At 45.0% G+C, this 25,652-nt stretch overlaps 1 protein-coding gene across 8 annotated transcripts in view; it reads right to left on the bottom strand.

Moving 5' to 3' along the window:
• Nucleotides 1-25,652, bottom strand: part of ANK3 (ankyrin 3) — a 2,768,233-nt gene that overhangs the window by 630,507 nt on the left and 2,112,074 nt on the right. For all 8 annotated transcript variants that reach the window (XM_069611214.1, XM_069611216.1, XM_069611217.1 and 5 more), the window contains 2 exons: nucleotides 3,079-3,202; nucleotides 538-640 (listed from right to left, as the gene is read on the bottom strand). In XM_069611214.1, coding sequence (XP_069467315.1) covers nucleotides 538-640; nucleotides 3,079-3,202 — 227 coding nt within the window. The remainder of the gene's footprint in view (nucleotides 1-537; nucleotides 641-3,078; nucleotides 3,203-25,652) is intronic.

The following is a 25,652-nucleotide window of genomic DNA, read 5'->3' as shown; positions in this document are numbered from 1 at the left end:
AGGATTTGGTGCATTACAGCAGGATTTGGTGCATTACAGCGGGATTCGGGAACAAGGTGGTTACCGAATGGAATAGCACTGATCTGGGGTTAGGCAGCCCTTCATGAGTTGAGCAGGTGTAGTGTGAAATAAGTAACCTTTACTTTATGTTGGAAAGTTTGGTAGCCAGAGGCTGAGCGGAGTACAATGGGTGGGGAGTTGCACGTGCAGAGTTCATTCTCTGGCACATATTGCGACCATTAAACATTTTGATCCGGATAATCGCAGATTGCACAACGAACCTTGGATGCCAGTAAGGTAAGGAACTGTGCTAATCTGTATGAGCAGGTCACTGTGTTCAACACTAGTCGTTAGCACCAAAGGACTATTCATGTTCTTGTGCACACTTAAGATCTCACGTGCTGCGACTCTAGTTGAGTTTTTTTCATTATTGCAGTATACCATGCATGTCCGAACAATGCAAATAAATATAATGCTGGTTCAATTTAGGTCTCAATAAAGTTGCAATGTTGGTGATTAGCAAAAAAAAGTGTTTACCTGTTCCTTGGATGGTGCGAGGAGTTCTTCTATCATCATGCTGTCCCGTGCATAGGAGCTTCGGTTCAGTGTGTAGGACCTATCCGAACTGAAGGAGCGCAGGCTGTTGTATTTACAATTTACCATACAAGTTGTTGATAATGAGATGAATGAAACAAAAAAGTTAATGCATGCAACTTCCAGGAATTAGCAAAAAGATGATATAAATGAAGCGTGTACTTTACGCATGAAGAACCAAAAAAATGCATGAAGGCTAACAAAACAAAATGGGATATTAAAGTTGCTATTCTACTAAATGTAATAAGTACGTTAGCTTGCACATTGTTACAGACATTCGATTCTTGATTTGTTTCATTATAACCAACATTGCACAGATGTTTAAATTGTTATGACGGACTGTGCATTTATATAATAGCAACTGGGCACCACAAACACCATATGGGAAAATCTACGCATCGCACTACATGAGCTGGCGTGAAACGCAAATCATGGCTACTACTAGCCACGTCTTCAGTATCAAAAGACTCAAACGCCAAAGCCTCATGACTACAAGCCGGCTCATGGAAGGTCCATGTGCTGTTATGCTTGAAAACCATGCACCAGCCTTACAGGATGTGGCAAAAGAGCGACCTATTCATAAAGGGCCTTTACGTGCCAATTCGGTAGAAAGGGCCCGCATGGCATTGCCCTGTGCAAGAATTACCACAGCTATCCATGACAATGAGCTGGGTAACTTTGCAAACCCAACTAAAGCTGCTCCAATGACAGGTTTTTTAATTTATTTATTTAAATCCCAAGTCCCTTCATGCAGGAACCTAACCCATTGGCAACAGCCAGAATTTTCTGGGCCCTCTGCTCTTACAGTGTTTATCGATGTACACGGTTCAAACAAGCTCAGCACACAATCATGTTCAGTACACGAACAGCAAGCTAGTGTCGGGAATGTGTTAAACCACAAGGAGAAAACAGCGCAGCTTTCTACCACAAACCACAGCACTTCACAATGCAGAGAATGAGTGAGAGCGATAGCAGAGGAAGGAGGTCAGGGTGCCAGGCCCTCTTACCTGATTTTAGGACTAGTTTAATGATTTTTTTTTATTAAAGGTTGAGGGGGACAGAAGAAACAGAAATCAAACAATCAGACGGAGAAAGCAAAATGCTGTCGTGACAAACTCAAAAGTTTAATGTAAATGATGTTACTCTCAGAATCACACACTTTAAATTTAAACAACTGTATTTTTTACAGCATTTAACGTGTTGCAAATGGAGAGACTGGGACACATGATCTGAGCATAACATACATGGACTAAGGTGATGTAAAATGGAAGAACTAGCAACAAATAATAGTGACTGTCGCAATCACAAATATGGGTGCCAAATAAAAGGAGGTTATAAAACAACATATATGTTTCATTTACATTTCAAAACAATTCTGCCACGTGGATTAGTATAATCCATGGATCTCTGCAATGCATTTCATATAGTGGCTGCTTTGGATACACAGCTCCCTAGTAGGGATGTTTAAGCCTCGTGCTCTGACACGTGCCCTGGATTTAAACACGGCCCCCACACCCCCATATGAATTCATTTGAGTTCCTGGCTGGTGGTATTACAATGTTTAAAATAAACATGAAGCTACCAACGGGTTAAACAGGAACAAGCATGATACCTTACTCTGAAAGAAGAGTACAGTCAGGCTAAACGCTTCCTGATCTAAGGCCACCTTTACAAAGGAGCCGGGCGTGTAAACATCACAGCTTTACCTTGTGGGAGTTGGCATTCGAAGCCAGACAACAATGCTACTTTTTTTTTGGACAACATGTCATTAAGCCATAGGAAAAAGTCCCCGGGGCTCTCGGTGGTGTGGTTAATTATTAGCCCAACATAATGTGTCTGTCCGCACACATGCTGCTCGCTAATCCACAACTGTGCAAGTTATCTCCCCCCGCCCAAAGCAAGGTTTGTTCCAAGCCCCGGCGACATTCCCGCTAACATAAACAGAAGGGGGAGGGGCCAGCGGCAGGCACCATTTGGCACCTGCCTCACAAAATGTCTGCCATGCGCGCTTTCTGTCACTGGTGCCCCGGTGAAGCGAAACGGCCACAGCCAGTCTGTGCACGTGGGACTGCGCACGTGCACGCCGCGCAGGTGGCCGGGGACCCGACATTGAACATTGCAATTCAAACTGCGCACACACACACACACACTTTATCCCCAAGACATACGATATCTTTGCAAATGATCGGCAAATATATTTTTACAAGAGTTATAATACCACAGCAAACTAGGGGGACATCACAGGCACACACATCCCCACACGCGTCTAGTCTGCCACATTCAAATGAATTTATGTTTAGCAATGCGAACACACAAGGTAACACTAAGAACCACGTCAGTTATGCATATGAATTGTAAATACATTTCCGCACGAGCCCCTCACCCCCTCAGTATTGCATTGGTGAAATGCAAAGAGAGGGCAAGAGTGAGGCGTTTATTTACACCCTCGTGGCGGCAGGACGGTGTTATCAAGGGGCACTGTACCTGGCCGAGCGAGCGCCTATGCTGAAGCCCATGTACCCTTCCTGCGGCAGCGAGTCGTCGCCCAGCTCCTTCAGGTCCTGTGCTCCGAGGTACTTGTCGGTGTCGCCTGTCATTGCATCGTCACCTGCCAGGACAAAAGGCGCCCGTCAACAAGGAGATCCATCCACGCGAGGCTAGAAAACATGCATCCACCTTCTGATGCAGTAACACCCACACATTCTAGTCGACAATGGGAAATCTATCCCATTCCCCCCCGCAGGCCTTTTTCCATGTTAAGAGGACAGCTCATCGCCCACAGTCTAGGCTAAGGGGAATGGTGTCTACTCACTGTGATTAGGACATAATTGAGAGCAATCATTACACAGCTCGAGTGACTTTTAGGCCTAACAGTTGTCTGCTGCACATTGTCAGCGGACTACAAAAAACACAATCGCCAACAATGGAGGGACACAATGAGCCTGTGCTCTGTTCATAAGGGACTACATGCACGTCTTAGGGCTGGTTCCCACCTCATCAGCACCACGCGTGCTATCTGCAAATGTCTACTTTCAGACTTCCTGGAACTATCCAATTGTCCAACGATCACAGTACAATGGCATTTTAAATTTAAGAAACATTACAACACGTGTCAAACACACATTACATTTCCAGCATCATTGTGTCACTTTCCCTTATAGCAGACCCGTGTGTACTGCAAAGCCATTAGGTGCCTTTTGAAATACTGTTGACATAAACCAGCGACTGCATAACAAGCCAGGCGCGCCATACACATGTTGTGATTTTGATAAAAGAAAGTTAAAAGTGCAGTCACTGAGCAGTGCACGCTGGCTAAGATATGGTTATTTGGACGCCCAAAACGGCTGTTTTCGTGGGGGTTTTTGGATTGCATTACAACCATAAAGTCCCAGTAACAACGTTTTGTCACTGAATTTCAAACGCTTTTAATGATATACACTAAGATACCTACATTATTTTTATTTATCTGAATTTTTTTAAAGCGCTCACACAGCCCGCGGACATCGAGTCGATGTTACAGGAATAGTTTATTTTAGTTGCGGAGTTGTTTGTCTTAGTTGCGCAGTTATAACGCGCTTAAATACCCAAAAGGTTTCTAACCCGGGGATCGAACCTGTGTTGCTTCGCATCGTCCGGCTTCGAAGGCGAGCGCGTTGCGCTGATAGAAGTTGACAACGTTAATTGTGGAGAGGAAGGGGATTTGGTAAATGGTACATGATGCAACCGCTGGAGCTAGTATATGCTCCCCCAGTCGCCCACCTCACACTCTACAATCACCCCTTCATGGAGTGTGTGCTAAAATAACTCTGCAGAACCTGTATTTCACGAGGAAGGAGTGAAAGTGGCCAGTCCACAAGAAGAAAGAAGCAGCGCTGGGGGGGGGGCGTGAGGGGACATCCAGAGAAAGGCAGCCCCAGGAAATGCTCTCATATAATACCATATACACTGGAAGGAAGTCTGCTGCTTGCCCGCGCTCTGTACGCAAGCACGCTCGTGGAGCAGGATTACCCAACAGGGCCCACAGCAAAGCTGGTAACCGCAAGGAAAGGAACACAAACATTGCATACAAGCACAATGTAAATTCTCGCTTAGTAAGGAAGTGCACTTATTACGTAGGGCATGGCAGCCAAAACGCAGGACAGCAAACCACCATGATGCCTGGAGCCAGACTCCAATATGGCAGACTGGGGCATGGATCTAACATAATGATTAGGGAAACCACAACACCTGAATACCATTACAGAAAAGAGACAGCCACATGGGGAGGAGGTAGTACTAGTTAGACCACACTAATCATACAACCTAAGGGTAGTGGGAAAGCAGGCCCACCAATCAGAACTTTTCATGTCAAGCCACAGTACAACGTCCTTTCATCTACACCCCTTTTTACGACAGGTGTTTTCTACGCTGAGTTTTTGCCCAAAAAACTCTTCCGAATGTTTTTTGGTGGGTGGGAAAGGGCATATACAGGGTTCGGGGTGGGGAGGGGGCTCGGGGATAACAGCATGCAAGATGCCATCAGCCCAAGGAGGTGCTGGACACCATGCCTAGGTGGTTGAGTTGGCCAGAAAGTGCCCAATCGCCTTGTGGAGAGCAAGGACCCTCTCGGGCGTGGGGAACACTTGCTGTTCTGCCTTGTGTCCCAGCGCGCTCCAAGGAAGACATCAGAGAGGAAGTAAATAAATAGCTAGAGAAAACAGCCTGGTAAACAAATAGATACACTGGTCTGTTAGTTAAACAGTTGAACATTAGAACACAGAAGCAAAAACAGTGGTCTTACTTCAGATAATACCAAAGACTGAGAAGAAACAAAATGATACTTCTAAGTCATGACCTAAAACTAAGCCACCACTCAGATTTGGCTTGTATTCAGCCAACACTCAATTTATTCAAATTTTTCGGGGTTGGCCAGGTTAGGTTATTCTATATTGTTCATTTTGTTCACAGGTCTGTAACTAACAGACCAGTGTATCCATTTGTTTACAAGACTGTTTTCTCTAGCTATTTAATTACTTCCTCTCTGATGTATTTTTGTAAAATAAATATGTTGACCGTTTTTAACATGAGACTACCCTGATTGCTTTCTGAGTCTGCTGTAGCCTAAATTTGTTGGTTCAGTGATACCGTTTTGGTGCACCCATTAAATTACTCACCATTTAAGCAATTCCCTAATTAAATTCATAGCAGTGTGGCCCCTATTGTTTTTGTTTAGTTCACAGTCCCTCTCCATCACTGCTTTTGGGACACTTCCCCCCCCTCATTTGTGTTTGCCCCCCTACAGGCGAGCTGTGTTCCCTGCCTGTGATGTCACTGCTTCTTGGTGCTGCAGCGGGAGCGGACATACCAGCGCAAAGTCCTCTGCTGCTTGCTCCTGTGGTCGCTGGGCGATCTGTCAGGCCTCAGTGCACCGCAGTCCCGAACACCATCGAAGATGATGAAAGCGCAGGGTTTGAACGCTGTCCGGCCCTTAGACTGTGGGAAAGACTTCTGCCCTGGCTTAGTCAGGATGGCCAAGGACTTGGTGGGTAGTGTAGAGGTCTTCTTCGTCAACTCGTCATCAGTGGACAAATGAAAAAGGTCTGAGCCCTTGAAGGGAAGAACCAGGATCTGCTCTTGCACATCTGATGAAAATGTAGTGTAGTGGCATGCATCCACGCCATCCGTCTCATCTCGACCCCCAGGCACAGCCCTCTGCTGGCTTTGTCAATATGGGTGACCGAAGACTCCATGAGGTCCTGCGCAATCGCCTGGGCGTCCGCCTGGCTGGCCTTGAAGAAGGCTTGCCGCTCCAGAGGGAGGTTAGGCAGAAACTCCCCAAGCTCTTGCCACAGCTTTTAGTTAGCCACAGCTAGTAGGGCGTCGGCATTAACTTAGCGCAAATGCAGCCCCGAGCTCATGTAGCACATTTACCAAAAGACTCAAGGACCACAGACAACTGGAGGTGACTCCCGCGGAGGAAGATTACTAAGTCGATGGTTTACAATACAGCAGGGCCGCAAAGACCACTGAAGAGTGAGGTTGGGGGTGGGAGGCCAGAAGGACTGGATCACCATCCACCAGCCTGAACCTGCTGTCTAATTTCTTGTTCGCGCCTAGAAACACTTGTGTACAGGCGCGTTATAAATGCCATATATCATATAATATCTGGGCGTTGGCCCTGGACTTCTTCCAGACTTTCATCGCCTCCTGCAGGACACCCTTCTGCAGCGTAATGCCTGAACGGCTCATGGTGCCCTTGCCCAAAACCTCTGCTAGCACTCCCAACTCCTGGGGGGCCTCCTCTGGCTGGGGGACCCCCAGGAACGCTGCAAGCCCCTGACGGCGGTCATGAAAGGCCTTTACAGAAACCCATGGCTGTCATCCTGGGTGTTGTCGTCATCATTGATCGCCCCCCCCCCCCGTGGACCGCCCGGTAGAGCTCCAGAGCCCTTTGGCTTGGGAGCTAGTAGCCTTGATGGTCTCGTGTCTAACTATGGAACGCCCGGAAGAGGCCCTCGGCTTGGAAGCCGGTAGCCTTAGTGGCCTCGGGTCTGCCAGAACCAGAATCCAAGGTACCCTTGCTTGTGGAAACCCCAGGGAAGGAGGATCCGTGCTAGGGAGCCGTACTAAACAAAGGGCCTACCTTGTCTTGACATAGGGTCCTGGAGAAGATGACCTGGAGGAGAAGCATGGAAGAACTCCCTCTAAAGTGACAAACAATTCTTCAATGCCCGGTGACAGAGCGCTACAAGCTGTGCACGTGTCCCAGCAGTGGTCGGGCCCCAGGTACTCAAGACAGAGCACATGGGGGTCTGAGACATGGAACAAGCCTTTCCAGGATGCACATCTCGTGAATCCTTGTGAATCCTCCTGCAGCTGACATGCGCAATGAAGAGAGGTGAAGAAGATTAACAAATAACACAAACAGCGAGCAAGCAGAATTAAAAAGTGTCCGTGCCTAGCTGCCAGGTCCGACACAGTCCGTGCGGAAAAAGGGACTGAGGTGATGCACCGCAGGGTGAGGCCTTGAGTGGCATTCCCACGCACAGGGCCACGCCCCACGTGCTGGCCTAAATTTAGAGGGGAAGCTCAATTTTTTCGTTGCCAAAGGTTACAGTACTGTCCCCATGTTAGGGGACACCCAAAAGGATGCTTGAAAGTCGACATGACTTATGAGTAAGTTGCAGTGGGAGGGAGCAGCCAAGCAAAATAGGACACACTGTGGGAGAGTTAACGAACAGAAGGAGGCTAAGCCAAATAGGCTGCCCTTTGACAGAGCTAAGGCTTATGGGAGAGGCCAGAGCAAGGAGACTCTGGAGAGGTGTGGTGAGTTCCCAAATCTCTCCATGTTAGCCTATGGAGAATTTGGATGAGGCAGGTTCCTGTTGATCCGCTACTGCCCCAGTATCCCCCTTTGAGCTTCATAGGTAGGAGGAGCCACAGGACTGCATAACCCAGAATGCCTTGCATAGGGCACCCACAATACAGGGAACAAGAAACATAGGTGAAATGAGTGCAAAATTTGTGAACCTGTGTAAGTTGAGGAGTAAAAGAACCATAAAAGAAGAGCTTATCTGAGAAGAGATGCATACTCACTGCATTTCCTTTGTTCCAGCACAAGGCAGGCTTCAATGCCGAGAAGGGGAGAGCAGACGGCGGTGCGCCACGCAACCCACGCAAGGAGATTCGAAGATGGTGCTGACCGCCGCTCACATCTTTAACCCCTCCTTTGATCTCTCTCAAAACCATTTAAATCACCAAATAACTAACCAACCCAAGAGCAGCACTAAATAATTTATTAATTGACGATATAAAGGGTCAGTTGTGGTATAATGTACTGATATATTCCTAAATGGTCAAAGGGCCTCCTCTGCTGACCTATTTACTATTAAAAAGTGTGCAAATTGAAAAACACCAATTATATTGCTACATTTGTAATGCGTTTTCCTTCTTGATATTCTTGAGCTAAGAAACTCCAATCCGATATAGCTTCTTTGTAGTGAGGATTTAGGTGGCTGCAACTGTTAATACTTGTTTTTGGTATTGCAAACAGGGCAGTTTGCTAATCACCTTTAACAGCCACTTAATGCTCATTTCAGGAAGCTGAAGCAGTTTTCTGAGTTTGTTGGCTCCTAGTTCAAGCTATAGGGATCATGCAATTACAGTGATACAGAAACGCTCACTACCAAAATAAAAGTATTGTGAGACACAACTGTTTTGGTTACGACAAGATATGTGTTATCGAATGTCATGCCTTGAGAAAGTGCCTAAGCACGAGACACAGGCCACATTTCGGCCCACTTTACTCATTTTTAATAACAAATATCAAGAATAAAAACTCATTAAAAGCAATATAATTAGTGCTTTAAAATGCACACACTTTTTTTTTTAATCCGTTTAGGATTATATCAGTAAATTGTGTATGAGCAGAGTGTCGAGTGTCTTCTCATCAAAGAACATCGAGCAGCCTAACGCCACTAGTAACTACAGAGAATTAGCGCAGGCTATGTAATCACTTGTATTTTCTCTTGACTAATTAATTGCGGTACAACCAATCATAAGGAAGAATTCAAAATGGAATGAGGCAGCACTTCTCTAGAGTGAGGCCGGAAGCCCAGCCCCAAGCAGATAAAAAAGGGACTGTCAGAAGCAGTGCTGGAAATGGGAAAAATGTACTGGGGCAACCCTCTCCTCCTTGGATGGGTGGAGGAGTGGGCGGCCCGAGTGACATGGTTTCTAGGCCAGGTCATGCAATATAGTATCTCTTCATAGAACCCAATCCTGGCGATTTGCATAAAAGCAAAGAGCATTATGGGAATATAAGTATGTCCAGAATTTTAATTTGGAAACGTGTCTTATTGTGATTCAGTAAGAAGCCCTTTTGAGAGAATAACGGAAGTTGGGGTCTGCAGTTTTAATTGGTCACAATACTCATCCTAAGAAAAATAAATTCTGCACTTTGCAGGACTTATATTCCAGTCTGGAAAGCTACAAGTATGTGAGGCTTTGGCTGTTTCTGTATCCATGCGCCCATGCCGATCTACTGAACGTGGGTTGCGTGCAATTTAATAACTCGGCTTCAGGATAGATCTTGCTGGGAGTATCCTGCTCTGAAGCAGAGTTGTCACAATATTACAAGCAACCCACGCTTCATGGAGAAGCCCGCTTAAAGGAGACTCAGCAGTGCTGCAGTGTCTTCTGAAGCCTGCTCCTTAAAGCGCGAGTGTTGTGGGCAAGCCCCGGAGTCTGGGGACAGGACGGCAAGACATGTTTTGCTGGAGCCTCGATCCGTCCTGTTCCGGCACATTCCCTGCACTGGTCAGAAGCCAAAGAGGGTGAGAGAACTAGGGAAGGTAGATGTGCCCAACCAAGCTCGCCGGAGGACGAGAGAGTCCTGAGAGGGAGCTGTCCAGAAGAAACAGTGTCTGGAAGAAAGCTACACAACTGTAGGATATAATATCCCACCCAGTTGCCAGCCCTATGAGACCTTGCAAGAGCAATTTGGCCAGGGTCTTTAATGAGTCAACCCCACTCCTTGAGAGACCTGGGAGGGCTCACCGAAGGGCTATCCACCTGCAACCCCAAGGCTGTTGGGAGAAGGGATGACCCCCATGGCAGGAGAGCTAGTGCAATATCAGCTCCCTAAAAGCACCCAGAGTGCGGGGGAAGTGAAATAACAATTCCAAGTGGGAATTCTACAGGACATAACCCGAAGCCACAATGTCTGGGGAGAGACTGCTTACAAATCCCTAAGATTGCCAGACCAGAGGGAGGTTTAGGAATACTTGGAAACCCCAAGGTGCGAGGGGACCGTCTATGAAGCTTGAATTCGATGGTCCAAGAGGGAACACACACCGAACATGAACCCCAACATCCGAAGAGTACCAGCTGGTGAGACCTACATCTGAGGCTCAGGAGTAGTCATGGCAAGGCGCTAGATCTTTATCAGGTCTGATCCGAACTCCAAGTGTAATATTCTTAACCAAGCCTTACTCCTGAACGGAGCCCAGTGAACAAAACAACCGACTGATCGACCCAGGAATAACTACTGGCCCGTGGCCAACCAACCCATATAAGGCCCAGGAAAGGGCAGAAAGTTGCCCTGTCGTGATTCCTGCCCCATGTGTGGAGGGGGAAGAAGACATGCCTTTGGCCCAGTAGGACAATCGTTGTCTGGAGATTATAATTATTGTAGCCTGAAAAACAATGCGTCACATGACCTTTTTTGGTGGGCTCCAGGGAGAACTTGCTGAGGCAGAAGCCTTCTTTGACAGTAGTCACAGACAACTCTGTGAAGAGACACTTCGTCTCATTCGTTTTCTTTGTCGGTTAGGTGGACTTCATAAAGGCTGCAGATTCTGAATATGCAGGGGACAGGGTTGGTGATTTCCCCCACTTGTGGGGAGCAGTGAAGCCCTTCGCTACACACACGCTAATGGCCCTAGGGTGCATTGGCGGGCAGGAGTCACCTTTTTCAGTATTATGATGCAGACACAAGCACAGACCCCGTGCTTGTGAGTGTCCAACACCAACATGGGCTTACCTCAGTCTTTGCTGGTTTTGTAACACAGAGGCCCTCAGGGGAAGACATGACGCAAGCCAAAAAGGCTAAGGGAAGTATTGTTTCAAAGCAGCAGTCTGTGCACGCAGAGAAAAGCAACTAAAGTATACCTACAGTACACCTTGCTCAATCCGATTTGACCTTTTTTCTAACATTTATTTTTTTAGTATGCTGACAAGGAATAACAGTTCAACCTGTAATTAAAAATGTTCACACGTGTAAGACGAGGCGTGGATTGCAAAATCAGGTCATGGATAATATGTAGTTTCAAAGTCATGTGCACAAAATACAAAGGCTTCCTCGGTATCAAATCATTACACCCCCCTCTGCTTAATACCCAATTAGGCAGAAGAGATAGAGCAGACAACCCTCTTGTAAAATCAAATCAACTGATGAGTACACTCCTGATTTCCAAGGAGGTATTCAACCTGATGATTGCAATATTCCATCTAAATATGTATCCCCATGTAGAATATTACGGTTCAATCTTCACCTTACTTATTCTTACAATTTCTTATCATTCTATTACCCGCTGCCCATTTTATATTCCTAAACCGTGTTATCATCGAAACGATTTGCTCTTACAAAACCCATGCATACAAGTGAGTGGACTTCCAATTGCTGTGCGCCTTTGCCATTTCGCTAACACCAAATCTAGCAAGACCAAATGAGTTAAAAGTTTGCCTTTTTTCTTAGTAGGCATCAGTCCAAATAGATATCATCGTTGATCTCCGAGTCCAACCAGTACACTTCTGCAGTACGCCCATACAGATGGTGTGGGGCCGGTTGACAACCCCACCAGATGTGCAGAAAGGTAGCCAGAGAGTATATGCATCTCGGGATCAATTATTCGAACAAGCGTGCATTTTTTGTAAAGGAGGTGATGACAGATATGTTCATTGTAAAGGTTGGAAGTATGTACACTTAAACATTATATTGTGTAGTATCTTTTTGTATTGATGCATGCCACCTGCCTTATTCTCCTGCAAAGGAATGCACAAGTCAGCTTCCCATTTCTCTCATACTTTGTGCATTCTGTTTTTTGGGAAACCATACTATAGTTAAGCCCAGAAATATGCTATGCTTAGCACGTTCCTAGTTTAAGTAGAGTGTGTTATTCATCTTATGTATTGTGGCGGATGAAGGCCATTAGCACCCCGGGATGCCAAATCGGTAACCCAGGGTGCAAAAAAAAAAAAAGGATTTTCCTTTCTACAATGGGACGAGCGTGTGGTCCCGCTGTAGAAAGGAAAATCCTTTTCCAAGATGGCCGCCATGGAAACCTTTCTTCCTGGCTTTTCAACCACTACCTGGCACCTCTTGCCCACTCCATCACCACTTTCTGCTGCAACTTTCAGTGTTATGCGGATGACACCCAGCTCTCTTTCAGGCTCCCCTCTGCTGCCTCTTCCCGTTCTCTCATACCAGACTGTCTGGCTGCAATTCAGGAATAGTGTGCCGCTAATGGTCTCTGCCTTAATGCCAATAAGACTGAGATCCTCCTCATCGGAACACCAGCTCTCTCCTTCCTCTCTCTCTTTGGCCGCCCACTATGAGTCCTCTTCCTGCTCCTACCTGTGAGGCTAAGAACCTTGGTGTCATCTTCGACTCCACCCTCTCCTTCTCTCCTCACATCGCTGACATATCTAAGAAGTCAAACTATCAGCAGCACCTCCTCAGCGGTATTCTTCCTCTCCTCAGTGTCCCCCACAAGCTCCCTGTCTCCAGAGCTCGGGTCCTCACTAGGCTGGACTACTACAACAGTCTCAATCTAAATCTGCATGCCTCTACTCTCCGACCTCTTCAACTTATCCAGAACAGGACGGCAAAACTTGTCCTTGGCATCAAACCCATCTCTCCAGCTCTGAAATCTCTTCAATGGCTCCCCGTGGAGGCAAGAATCAACGTCAAGACCCTTTGCATCGTAAACGAGGCTTTCAGGGGCCTGGGACCACACTACCTCTTACTCACTCTTCCTAAACATCTCCCTTATCGAGCTCTCCTCTTATCCACTTCCAACTCTCTGAGGGTCAGATGCTTTTCCAAGCAGAGAGTTGGGGGCAGATCTCTCTCTTTGGCTGGGGCCTCCCTCTGGAACAGCCTCCCTGCTGCTCTCAAACTTGAGCGGAACCACCTCCGGTTTCGGAAGCAACTCAAGACCTTCCTTTTGCTTCCGCTTTCTCTCTTCCTCTCCCCTGCTGATGTCCCAACTGCTCCAGGCACTGGTCACCTGGCTTCCCTCTGAACTTGGGCCAGGCTCATGAATGTCCAGCTGCCCTTGCACTGCTTCCAGGCTCCCCCAGCACTTATGGTCTGTATCTGCAACCCTAGAGTCCCTTCTCTCTGAACGTATGAGCCACTCAATGGCTGCACTTATTGAGTTATCTGCACTTCTCCCCCCTCAGCACTTCTCCGTTTCCGGTTTCCTGCACTTGCACAACCTGATTGACACAGGGCCAGTAAGATCGTTGTTTTGTCCTATATGTTTTGCCCCTCCTTGTCTTGTCACGCCTAGAAACACTTGTGTACAGGCGCGTTATAAATGCCATATCATACTATAAGTGTAAGGGACGGTTTTGGCACAGGATGGTGGACTATTGATTCACCCTGATAGAACCCTTAGTGTTTTAGTTTAGGCAGGTAAACCCCTCTTACATTTTGGGAAATTTAGGGTTTCTCTTTATTTCCTTGACTAACAAAAGTATAAAGCAATCATTATGACACCTGTGTGTTAGTCTCCTCTTTCTGAACCCTTACACTGGCTAAGAACCCACTTGCTGGTTCTGCCAACTCAAAAGAAAGTGATCTTAGATCTCATCAACAAGAAGCTGTTAATCCAGGCAGACCTTAACGAGGACACTAAAGTGTTAGAACATAGCTGCCGTTCATGCATTTAAATTTTAGCAGCACATTTTTATCGGTTTTGTTACTATAATAAAGTGGCATTGAAACGTATAACAAAATTAATCAGCTTCCCTTCACAGTTAACGGAATGCATCGGAAAAGTCAGAATGATCTTTATTGCAAATCTAATATTATCTCACTAAAGACCAATATGCATGCTCTGTTTTTTTGCCCTTAGTATGACAATCCATGCTGGAAATATTTAAGCCCACCGTTAAAGATTCTTGGTTTTAGACCGTGTCGAGTGGCCTATAAGCTGTTGCTGGTGAATGACTTTAGAGTATGCTCGTCCCTGGAACATTTTATCCCAGTTTAAATGAGGATTAAGAAGCGTAGACTCTCAATGGTCGAGTAAATACTGTTTTTATTTATTTTGCCACTGGCTGTCACTTTTGTCTTGACTCTTCATGCATATTTTTGTATTTTTTGTGTGTATATTTTTACTTGTGTGTGTATGTTTTAATGTCTAAATGTATATGGATTTTTTTTCTTATATGGAATGTTATATTCCTAATAAAGATTATTTACTATTACACATAATAACTTGAGAGCTAAACATGAGGTTGAATGAGATACGTGGGATCAAATTCAGTGCCATAGTGCCTTAAAGGATTGTACATTTTCTAGGAACGTGGTACAAGGAGGTTCTAGCTAAAATGTTGACTTCAGACCAATTGTGAAATAAGGTGGCATTATTAGTGATAACAACCTTGGCGATTATGAGGACCTGATATACGAGATTTACGCTTGATGAAGACTAGTACTGGTCCAATATGGCTTGCAATTTGAGATAACTGTAGGAAATTAATGCCCATTGTTTCCCTTGACAAAGACCGTATGGATCGAAACACGTGTCAGGAGGGGCAGTCAGGAGTTATGTTTCTATTCTGTTAAATAGGCGGTCTCTGATGATTTAATTACTGGATTTAAAGTTCTTCGAACCTAACCAAATTGGATAAGGACAATCTCTCTGGTCTAATCCTTTTTAAACTATGAATCTATCATCAGGCAGGGGTTTAACCTGACTTGACCACACACTGCAGCTAACCATCAATTGACACATTGTTGCTAAATATCAGTTACCTGAGCGCATCCCTTTGCCTGGATCAACCCCACAACATTTTTACTGCTCTAGATGCCAGACAACCAACAGTAAACAAGAGCATTTCACTGCTGCAAATCATAGGTGTTCCAATCATAACATTGTGCGCACCATACAACCTAGATGTATGCCGGATCTTGATGCTACACTTTCCTATACCACACTGGAGATGTCTGTAGAAATCACACCATCTCAAAATATAAAATGTTTTGAAAGAGCTGGATCTCCAACTACAACTTTAATTTTGTCTAAGTTGATGATTTTAGTTTTTCATGCAAGGTTAACTTGTTAAGCACTTCTACAGGAGGGTGCACATGAAGCAGCACAAGCTATCCTGTACTAGTCTACCAAAGGAATGTGAGCTGGTAGTTTACTAATGATTGTAGATTCATTATGTTTTATAGGACATTTTTGTTTATCCTGTTGAGCTCAGAATAATAATTGCCTTCTCCCTTTATAAATGATGCAAAACTCTTACGGTGTGCAGTTAAAAAGAACATTCAGCCTTTTCTTAAAGGAAAGAAGCAGTTTAACGGTAAAGTTACTGTTCATTTAGATGGATTTATCTAGTGGGTTACATGTTTGCTTGTCATTTTATCGTTTACCTTGCTTCATATCACACCCTTTGAGGCTGTTTTCCATTTAGGATAGTGGTTCTCCTAGACAATCTGCATAGAATTAGGTACTGGTGACACCAAAGTGTTTCCCCTCAACAAGGGCTAGCAGAGGAGTCACTTATCTGATCTCCCCCCCTCAGAGAATACATTGCTATGCAATGTCCTCTGGGAACATGAAGGGCTGAATGAAGGTAGTTAAGGGCCTTATCCAGCCAGCAAGACGTATGTTTGGAACCCCTGGACTAAAGGTGCCTGGGCCTGATGGAGTTCAAGGGGACATATACAAATAAATTCCTAAATTATAGCTTCTGCTGTTAACAACTCTAAAATAGTCAGTATTAATAACTAACATTCTTCTTAAGATCTGGCTATATACTATTATAGTTCCAATATTGAATAAAAGGATAAGGTTTGATCCATCGTGGTAATTTCCCTGAGCAACCGCTCTGACGATTCACAGGATTTGGTCATTTCTCCCCATGGGGTATCCCTTCCCTGTGAGGCTACGGAGGTGAGGCCGCTACCCAATAGTCGCCTTAGGGGCGCTGGATTGCGGGACCTCACAGGGAAAGACTCCCCTCATGAGGATAAGGACTCCCGTTTCATGAAGGAACTCCCTAATCCCTTTTCCTTTGAGACCAAGTCCCTGTCAGAAATTCCTGATACTACTACTACTGTCTGTTATGGTAATATCTCTTCAGATTTTGACTCACAAAGTAATATGACCAAGACGAAGAGAGCCAGAGAAACCTGCAGAATCACAACAGGTTGACTTATCAAAGTACTGAGAAGAGTTGGCCCCATAGAGGTATAAAGATGGTGCTAGCTCAAAAGACTTTTCTTTTTTCCAAATGGAAAAAAGACCAATTTAGAAAGACCGCTTAGTGACCGCATTGAGCAGTCTTTCTAAATCGGTCAGTCTAGCCCTGCCGCACATGAGTGCACGCAGGGGCTGACAGGTCTGTGTGATCCAGCGGACTAAACGCGGGAGTAACAGGTAAGTCTGAAAATGTATGTCTGTGTGCGTGCATGTATTTGTATGAATATGTGTGGGGATATTGCGTGTTTGGATGTGGGAAGGGCGGTTGGTGGGGAAAAGAAGTGTTTGGGGGGGGTTAAACCCCTGATTAATGAGAGAATGAGCAGGAGAGGAAGGGGAATACTGCATTTTAAAGCCTGCGCAAAAAGGGCCAAAATAAAATGTCTTTTTTGTGTTCTGGCTTTAAAATGCGGGATTATGACATAAAACCATAAAGATTACTTCAACAACAGTAAAGAAATACTTTAACCTTACCCTGGGGTGGGCCTAGCCACAGGAACTAAAGAGCAAGAAAGGAATGGGAAAGGGTGAGTGCAGCCAGTGTGAAGCCAGCCCAGCCCAGGAAGTTTGAACCTGGGAACACAAATCTGCAAGAAATCCGAGCCAAGCGGCGGGGACATCGAGGAGCAGGCGATGGAGGACTGCAGGTGAAGCCAATCTCCTGACCAGTGGAAGAGTGGAACAGAAGCCACTGGTGGCGTGATCTTGAGTGGGTGGACAATGTGTTCCTGCAACTGCGCCGGAGTTGTGTGGCCTAAGTCTCTGCGGAGTCACAAGGATGACGCAGGGAGCGGAGTGAAGGAAGCAGGAAGCACTGAAGCAACAAGAGTCAGTCCATCACCCTGGAAGAATCAGGGATGCAATCCCGACATGCTACATCTAACGGGAACAGCAGGTTAAACGGTAGTGGGTTGGGACAACTTCAAAATCGAGAAGGCCTCAGGAGTGATCTCCCTTGTCACAGTAATGATACACAGAGAATCAAGAGAGCCTCAGGGGAGTAAATCTCCCTTGTCACGGTGGTGATACCCAGAGAATCAAGAGTCAAGAGAACATCAGGAGTAATCTCCCTAGTTACAGTTGTGATATTCAAAGATCTAAGAGCCAAGAGTACATCAGGAGGATTAAAGAGAATATTAAACAACAAGAACTGTCTGGAGGCATGCTTCAGAAAGGCATCCAATGGATCAGGGTTGAAAGGCCGAGATACAAATGTTGCAGGGAAATAACCTTTCGTCTTTTCTGCCCTGAACATTTTTGACTTGGCCCCCACCCCACACACAGGCCCCCACCCACACCGCTCCACCCCCTACTTACCTTGTGGCCGCTGACTCGCAGTGTCCCTGCGACACATGTTCCCTTTCACTTCCGTGATCTGGAACTGGTGCCGCAGGGTCCTTTCCTTTTTATTTTATTTATTTATCCTGGCTTTTCAGGATGGCTGCGGGGGACACCCCCCTCACAATATAGTGAGCAAGGGTGCAGGGGACACCCTGCATCCCTTTTCTTTTCTTTTGGCTTTTTGGGCTGACTGCAGGGTCACCCCTGCAACCGCCACTCACAATATCATGAGCAAGAGTGAGGGGGACACCCCCGCAGCCCCTAGCACTGAATGCGTGATTTGGTCAAACTCTTCGGCCTCTCAGAATTTTCAAACAGCCGAAATTCGGCCAAATCGCGCATTCAGGCTTTTAAGCTCAGTCAATTTGGACGTTTCCGCATCCAACAGGGAAGAATTGCTGGAACTATATAGCACATTCACAGGAGCTCTTCAGAAGAACTGAAGAGACTTTTGAGGACTATTGCCAAAGACTGTCTAGAGATAGCCTGCAAGGCTGTGCAACATGGGTCAGGAGAAGGGAGTCGCTCTCCTGACCACGTACACTTTGTTGAATCAGAAGCTAGTGCACAAGATTATTGGAAAAGAGATAAAGACTGAACCAGTTCACCAGGAGAAGGGAGTAATTCTTCTGGTATTATTTTCCTCTGGATGCTGAACCCTTTTGTGACTGTAAGGGTGCAGACGTAAGGCTCGGGAACAGTATGGCATATTTTTGGTATAGACTTTTATTAATTGAGAAAGGGTCGGAAAAAGGCCTCCCTATACCAAAAGCGAAGAGTGGTTTCTCTGTCTCAAAGAAAACAAGTTAAATTGTCAGAATGTCCAAAATAAAAAAAGTCTGTCGGTGTCATGTGTCAAAAACCTACCTCTGTCCCTAACACTAACAACTTAAACCAACTGTGTAAGAATAATCTCTGCCCAAAGTAAAATATTCAAGATAGTTCCAACGAACAAAGATGTTCCCAGTCTTTCAGGGAAAAAGTGATTAAATAAACTTTGTTCATAAGTATAGGACTCCAAGGCTAGGAATGCTTTTCTTTCCCCGAGACTACTTCTACTTTCAATCCCTTTTGGACTTCTGAGCCCCATATCCTTTTAGGTAAATGTCACAATTATTTTATCCCACGAACTTGGCCCACTTCCCTACCAAGCATAGGATTATGTCCTTTTTATTTCAAGGGGCCTTGACCCCCTTGTTCTCAACTTCCTATGTGGGTGCACGTCCTAGACTCGCAAAGACATGAACAGCTTGGTTTACTCTCCTGCCAAGCCGTTGCCCTCTCATGGACTCTCTCTCTTTCTCTTACAGGGTCCCAGACCCTCTTGTTTCTTCAGCCCTTTGCCTTTCACATGTGTGCGGGTCCCAGACTCGCAATGCAGGGTTATACCTGCTAGGTCTACTCCCTTGACGATCACACAACTTTCCTTAGTTTGCTCTTTCTTCAAATAGGGTCCCAGACCATCTTATACCTGGTTTCTCATATGGGTGTGGATCCCAGACTCGCACTTTGTTGTATCCGTTTGGTTCATTATCCTGCCAAACATATGATTCTTCTCTTCCCAGACCCTTATGTCTCCCTTTGACTTTCAAAGGAGTTTATTCTATTGGTCCCTTACCCTTCGGTCTCCTTCTGACTTTCAAAGCGATGAGGGCCCAGACTCGCCGTCGTTTCTCAGGGTCCCAGGGTGGAAGGGCATTCCACAGAGTGGCAGCAGAGATGGGGAAGCTGGAGCCTCCAGCTTTAGTCAGCATGAATCTCAGAATACAGAGGCGGTTGGCATAGGCTGACTGAGTTGGCCTGGTCGTGGCTGGTTTGGACAGTGTTTCGGACAGGTAGGCCGGGCGGTGTTGTCAAGGCAGTCATGATCCTTCAAAGTGATCCTTGGACTCACGGTCATCTTCTTCTTCACAGTACTTCTTTTGAAGCCTGATTTAAAGTACTGAGTTGGTATTTCAGTCATGTCAAGTATATTAGTCTGACTTCTTTGACAATAGAACATACTGGGGCTATGGATGGGGTTGGAGTGGACTTACTACTCGAGAAGGGGTTGGTGGTACTGAGTCGGGGACATACCGCGTCTCCTGAGAATAGTTGTCCCCAATCCCATAGGGGGCTTCCTTCCTCATTTGATCTTCCCATGGTACACAACCCCCAGGGGGATTATTGTACTGAGGACGCACTGCCTTGCCCCCATGGGAAAGGACCCCCCCCTACGGGAGAAAGGATGACATTCTCAGATTAGTCACATAGCTTAGTGGTAGGATTGGAGTAGGTTTGTGGACAGAGGGGTATTCTTTATTTTGATCAACATCCTGACGGCGAGCACCGAGTTGATATGTGTTGAGGAAGTGATAACCCTTTAGAGATAGGGAGAGGTAGGTTCTTTTTCTTTGTTTCTAAATAAAGTATTGTTTAAGCATTCCGCCCCTTTGTCTGACTCCTCACTCCACCACGCCACACCGCTTATTAAAGATTCTGCAACTTAGCCTCTGGCAGTCTCTATGGCTGGGTGGAGACAAACAACATTCTTTAAGTTTCAACTTGAGTTTCTCCCTCTTGTGAAAAAAACAGAACAAATCTTGAACGTTTCGCTGATCATCGACAAGTCCCTTAGGTTGATGACGAGGACTGTACCTTGTCTTAATGGGCTTGTCAATACCATTTGACAGGATAAATTGTGTTCTATTATGGTCTATATGCTCTGAGATATGGAGATACATGAACAATTATTAAGTATCACTATGCACCTTTACTTTGCAGTCTGTGGGCCTCATTACGAGTTTGGAGGTTTTTCAGAGGTAAATCCTCTGAAATACCACCAAACTGATTTACTGTTAGTGCCACTTGGTCAGGCGGAATCTCTGCCTGATTACAAATGGTGGTAACGGTGTAAATCCCCATCCATTCTGGGTCCATTGGACCCAATGGGGCTTTTTTTGCGGAATTACCTCTGTGGTAATTCCACCAATTCTGCCGATTTATGGGTGTTCAGTGGCAAGCTTTACCTCTAGGGTTTTGCTGGAGGTAAATCTTCCACTCAAAGCCAAAACTCATAATTTGGCGAAGTGGTAAAATTGGAGGTAACTCGGTTACCTCCAATTTTTACCACTTACTGCCATACTCGTAATGAGGCCCTGTAGATCCTATGGCAGACATGGTAAATGTATTAAAACTTTTAAAATTAAACCAGTAGTTTTTCAACGGTGCCTATTTTCTCCATTATGCTCAATTATTCCCAAATTACTAACTGAGCCTCCGCCAAATCATAAAAACATGGCAGTCAGGCTAGCCTACAATTCAGCTATGACCACTTCTGTTTCTTCTACCAGACACTTACTGCATTGGCAGACCATTTCGCAACGCATTTCTTTTACAATCTTATACCTGGTGCATCCACGTCCTGTCCCATAAGTATCTATGTTACAGTATCACACCTTATTTGGCATTACATTCCCTTTCACCCACTAAGCAATATCTGCCAATCATTCCCCAAGATCATTGCCCAACCAGAGGCGATAGACGCTCCTCTTTTCTTGGCCATCACCTCTGGAATAATCTCCCGTTACAACTCTGCTCTCTTAGCTCTTTGACCAACTTCTGTAAAAAATGTACTCATCTTTTTGTTTAATCAATCCTGCCTTTTTTTTTAGGTCTTCAACAGTGATGTTGTTCCTGTTCTCTTCCTTTCTCCACCTATGCACAGATGCAGAATGGTCTGCCCGGTACCAGTGACGTGCTCTATACAAGTACTCAATAACAATTACAATAACAGTTATTATTGAATCACTACCTTAATAGCTTGGAACCTTATTTATCATCTCAAACAACTGATGTTCCGAGGGTTTCCTACAGATGAATCCCTTGTTTGACATATGTTATGCAATGTCATTTTATGTTAGTAGGCTCTTTTACTGGGCCAAATCACTGCTGTAGTAGCTTCACAGCACCTGGGGTAGTTTGTCAAGTGATGTTCATGCCACCTCCAAGGATATCCTGATCATAAGTCTTCTGGAGGAAGAAAATTAGCGGTCAGAACATAAGAGCATGTGAAACTGGGAAATAAATGCTACCAAGGGAGGGAGGGATGCAGGTGGGGAAGGTTGTTTTCAATAGCATGGGTTCATATCAGTCTGGTTAGGTGGACCATGGTTCTGCAAAAGAGAGGAGGAGGAGGATGTGGCCAAGTGTTGAGATAATTGGATTGTGCTTCCAAAGCAGATGTGGAGATTTGGAAGTAAGTACACAATTTAATGTTGGCTGAATGAGAGGCTCGAGAGAATGCTCAGGAATCCGGTAGCTTATCTGCCCGGGCATCGCTATAATGTTGCGCCCAGGACCAAACTCCGGAATCTTAATTCTCTGACTGCAAAGTCTGAGCCAAGTGTGGCTCAGTCAAGAATAGACTGTGTATAAATGTGAATGTTGCTGGTTAACGAAGGTAAGGGAATGGATTGATCAAACTATACAGTAAAATTCTAAACAGTGGGGCATCTTGATGCCAAAAACGTTACGGGTTTGCTTTAAGCCATGGCATGCTAGAGTTTATCCCAGCTCATGGTGAGACAGTATGATGCGTTACTTGGAAGCATGCCATTAAAATATAATACAAACCTATTTATAGTGGGAAATTATACCCTGAGATATGTAGACTGTATTTATTAGCCTGTGTGAAGGACAGAGGCGACAAACGGGGGTGGTAGGGAGAGAAGTGCTATATGCCTGTCCTTTATGCAGTGACAGTCAGGTGAGCATGTATTTGTTTAGGGTGGTCAGTCTTTTAAGCCTTTCACAATGCTGGGGTGTCATTGTGCGCCTGGGTGTGTTGATGACGACAATGTGGATTGTGAAAGCTTGTAAATATTTTGTATTATTCTATGAGCATTGAGCATGCATATTGTTCCAAACAGGGCAGCACTGCACACAGGATAACTAATATGACATGGCTGAGCCGTGAGATGCCATGATTGCCTGGTATGAATTGCGCAAGACTAGGAGGCTGTGCAGTTGTGATGTTAACTGCTGCACAGAATATGGGCACACTCAGTGACGTACAATAATGGATATGTCATGTACGAACGTGAGGCTACGTTTTACCTGTGAACCACATGGAATATCAACTGAGACACCAGGTTCCAGGCAGTATCCGATTACATATGGTGGAGCGAATCCCCACAGGCAAGGCCAGTGTGGCTGATAGAAAGATGCAAATGAACAAGCTGGAAATGTGGTGCTGTTGACCAGTCACCCAAAGTTAGGTCATGTTTTGTTAAGGAGGTTTACTTTTTAAATGTAACCAACTAAATGTATCTAACTGTACTAAACTGTCCAACATGTGATTTCCATTGTGTAAAACCATATAAAAACCCTGACAAATCTGTGCTCTACAGCAATTTCTCAGTACAGGGATACTCAGCGGGTTTCTCTATCCCTTTTTCCTCAGCTGTAAAGAACAAATCTGATAGAGCTAACCACTGCGGGCATTAACCAATATTGGACACAGGCAGTGCCGATGTTGATTTTATTGCTACAACACCGATATCTTTTCAAAGGTTATTGGACGGCAATGCAGGTTTTATGGGATCTTGTCTATTGGCTATTCATGGAAAGTCATAAGCAATGGTCTACCAAAGGCATACAGCAAAATGCCAAAATTCAGAACTGATGGACACTAACCACTTTATTTAGGGGTGACATTTTCTACTGATAATTCTTGGTACCACCAAGTGGATTGGGGGGGTTTTATCAACTCAAGCGACTATGGGAATGGCCCATTTTTCTGCATCTGTCAGTGGTAATGTAGTTCTTCCTGCCTTAAATTTAAACAAGGCTAAAACAGGTGGAATCGCGTGTTACGATGCTGGCGTTTGGGCTACTTCATCGCTCTCTCCTTTTGAGAAGACAGAACACAAATTCTTGAGACAATCATTGGGCGTGCCAAAGTATAAATTGAATGGATTTCTTTATTAGGAAAGGCACATTAAAGCCATGGTAGCAAGAGTATCCTGGTATCCGTATTAGTTTTGGATTGCATTTCATTAAATAATTCGACCCTTAAAATACTTATACTTAGTGACTTCAGTATCCCCAGATAATGGGGGTACGATCCACGGGTTAGACTGTTTGCAACTCTCTCCATTGCTGGGTTGCTTTAACCTCTAACAATCCGGCATGCTTGATTAGGTCTTCCAGCCTGGTAGTGACCAAGGCCTTTCTAATAAAATAAGTGAATGATAGCATATTAATAGGAAAAAATAAATCTTTGGTGAAGGATTTTTTTTACATTTTCATACCCAATTTAAAATACTGAATCTTGCCTTTGCTGAGTGCATAATAACTCTGCACAGAAATAACCACTCACCTACATTTTCACAAGCTTCCCATAGCCATGTTGCAGGCTGGATGGACTACAGAGAACATAAGCCTCTGCAACTGTGATGATGTTTATTTAGTTAATGCAAAAATGCACTCTCTTTTTGTACTTGGGATGAACTTCTAGAAAATATCTCCATAACTTCTCAAGTATGTTAAATGTAGACCCTGCCAAATTGCCTATTTTCATATCATGCAGGCATGCGACCCATTGGGCTATTGGTGTCTGGAACATTTTTTCCTTCAGCCTTGCACATGGGAGAGTGGATGTGTACCAACTGGCTGAAACTGAACGGGGAAAAGACAGAGGCACTGATGGTTGGGTCCTCCGAGGCTGTAGCTCTTTGGTCACCCCTCTTCCGGCCTTCCTTGCTGGGTCTTTGCCCTACCCCAGTGTCAATGGTGAAAGACTTGGGGGGGAAAAAATGACCTCACCCATATCGATGGTTGCACAGGTTAGTGCAATCTGCCAGGCGGGGCATCTTATATTAAAGATACTGCACAAGGTTTTGTTGTTTCTGCCTTCCCATCTTCAGGCACCGGTAGATTTCTCCCTGGTGCTTTCTTATTTAGATTATTGCAACTCACTCCTTTCACAGCCGGCCCAACTTATTCAATGCCCGGAAATTCTACAGAACTCTGCGCCCATATCTAGTTTTAGCGGTGCCCATATTCCTCTGGTCTTACAGAGCCTTCATTGGCTGCCGGTGATGAAATAGGTTGAATTTAAAGCACGCTGTCTGGGCTTTTGGTGCCCTTCATGGTACAGGGGTGGCTTATCTGCAGGTGAAGTTCAGGTTTTATGTGCCTCACCGATCCCTGCGTTCTGCTGAGGCCTATCTGGTTGAGGTCCCACGCTTTAGGCTAACTTGGGTTGGTGGCTGGTCTTTTTCGGTCGCTGAGTCTGTGCGGTGGAACCCTCTCCCACTTGCCCTTCGGAGGATGGAGGACTATATGTTGTTCAGAAGATCACTGAAGTGGTATCTTTTTTAGCTCTCTCTACTTTTACTTGTAAGTCAGCGGCAAGATGCCTTCTGGCGTACGTTGCGCTTTATTAGTGAAGATAAGATCCAACAAATGTGTATGATGTAAGCACATTAGGTCTTTGTTTATGAGTTGTAAACTACTGGTGATCTTTCTATACAAGATGGACTTGCTTTAAATGCAGCACCAACCTTTATTATTAAATTATGTAGAATTAAAGGTGTATATTATAATTATGTATTCGTGCTATATTTTATGTATTATTGTGCTATATTTTATGTATTATCGTTTTATAGATTTTATCTGAATAAACATTTATTACCACTATTATACAGGAGCATTAAGGGTTTTGAACTGTTAACGAGAACATTGTTTAAA

The sequence above is a fragment of the Ambystoma mexicanum genome, chromosome 8 (genome assembly GCF_040938575.1).
Source record: "Ambystoma mexicanum isolate Mex_15411 chromosome 8, UKY_AmexF1_1, whole genome shotgun sequence".
Classification (NCBI taxonomy): Eukaryota; Metazoa; Chordata; class Amphibia; order Caudata; family Ambystomatidae; genus Ambystoma; species Ambystoma mexicanum.
Note: the sequence above shows the minus strand (reverse complement) of the source record. Positions and strands in the feature narration are given on the sequence as shown.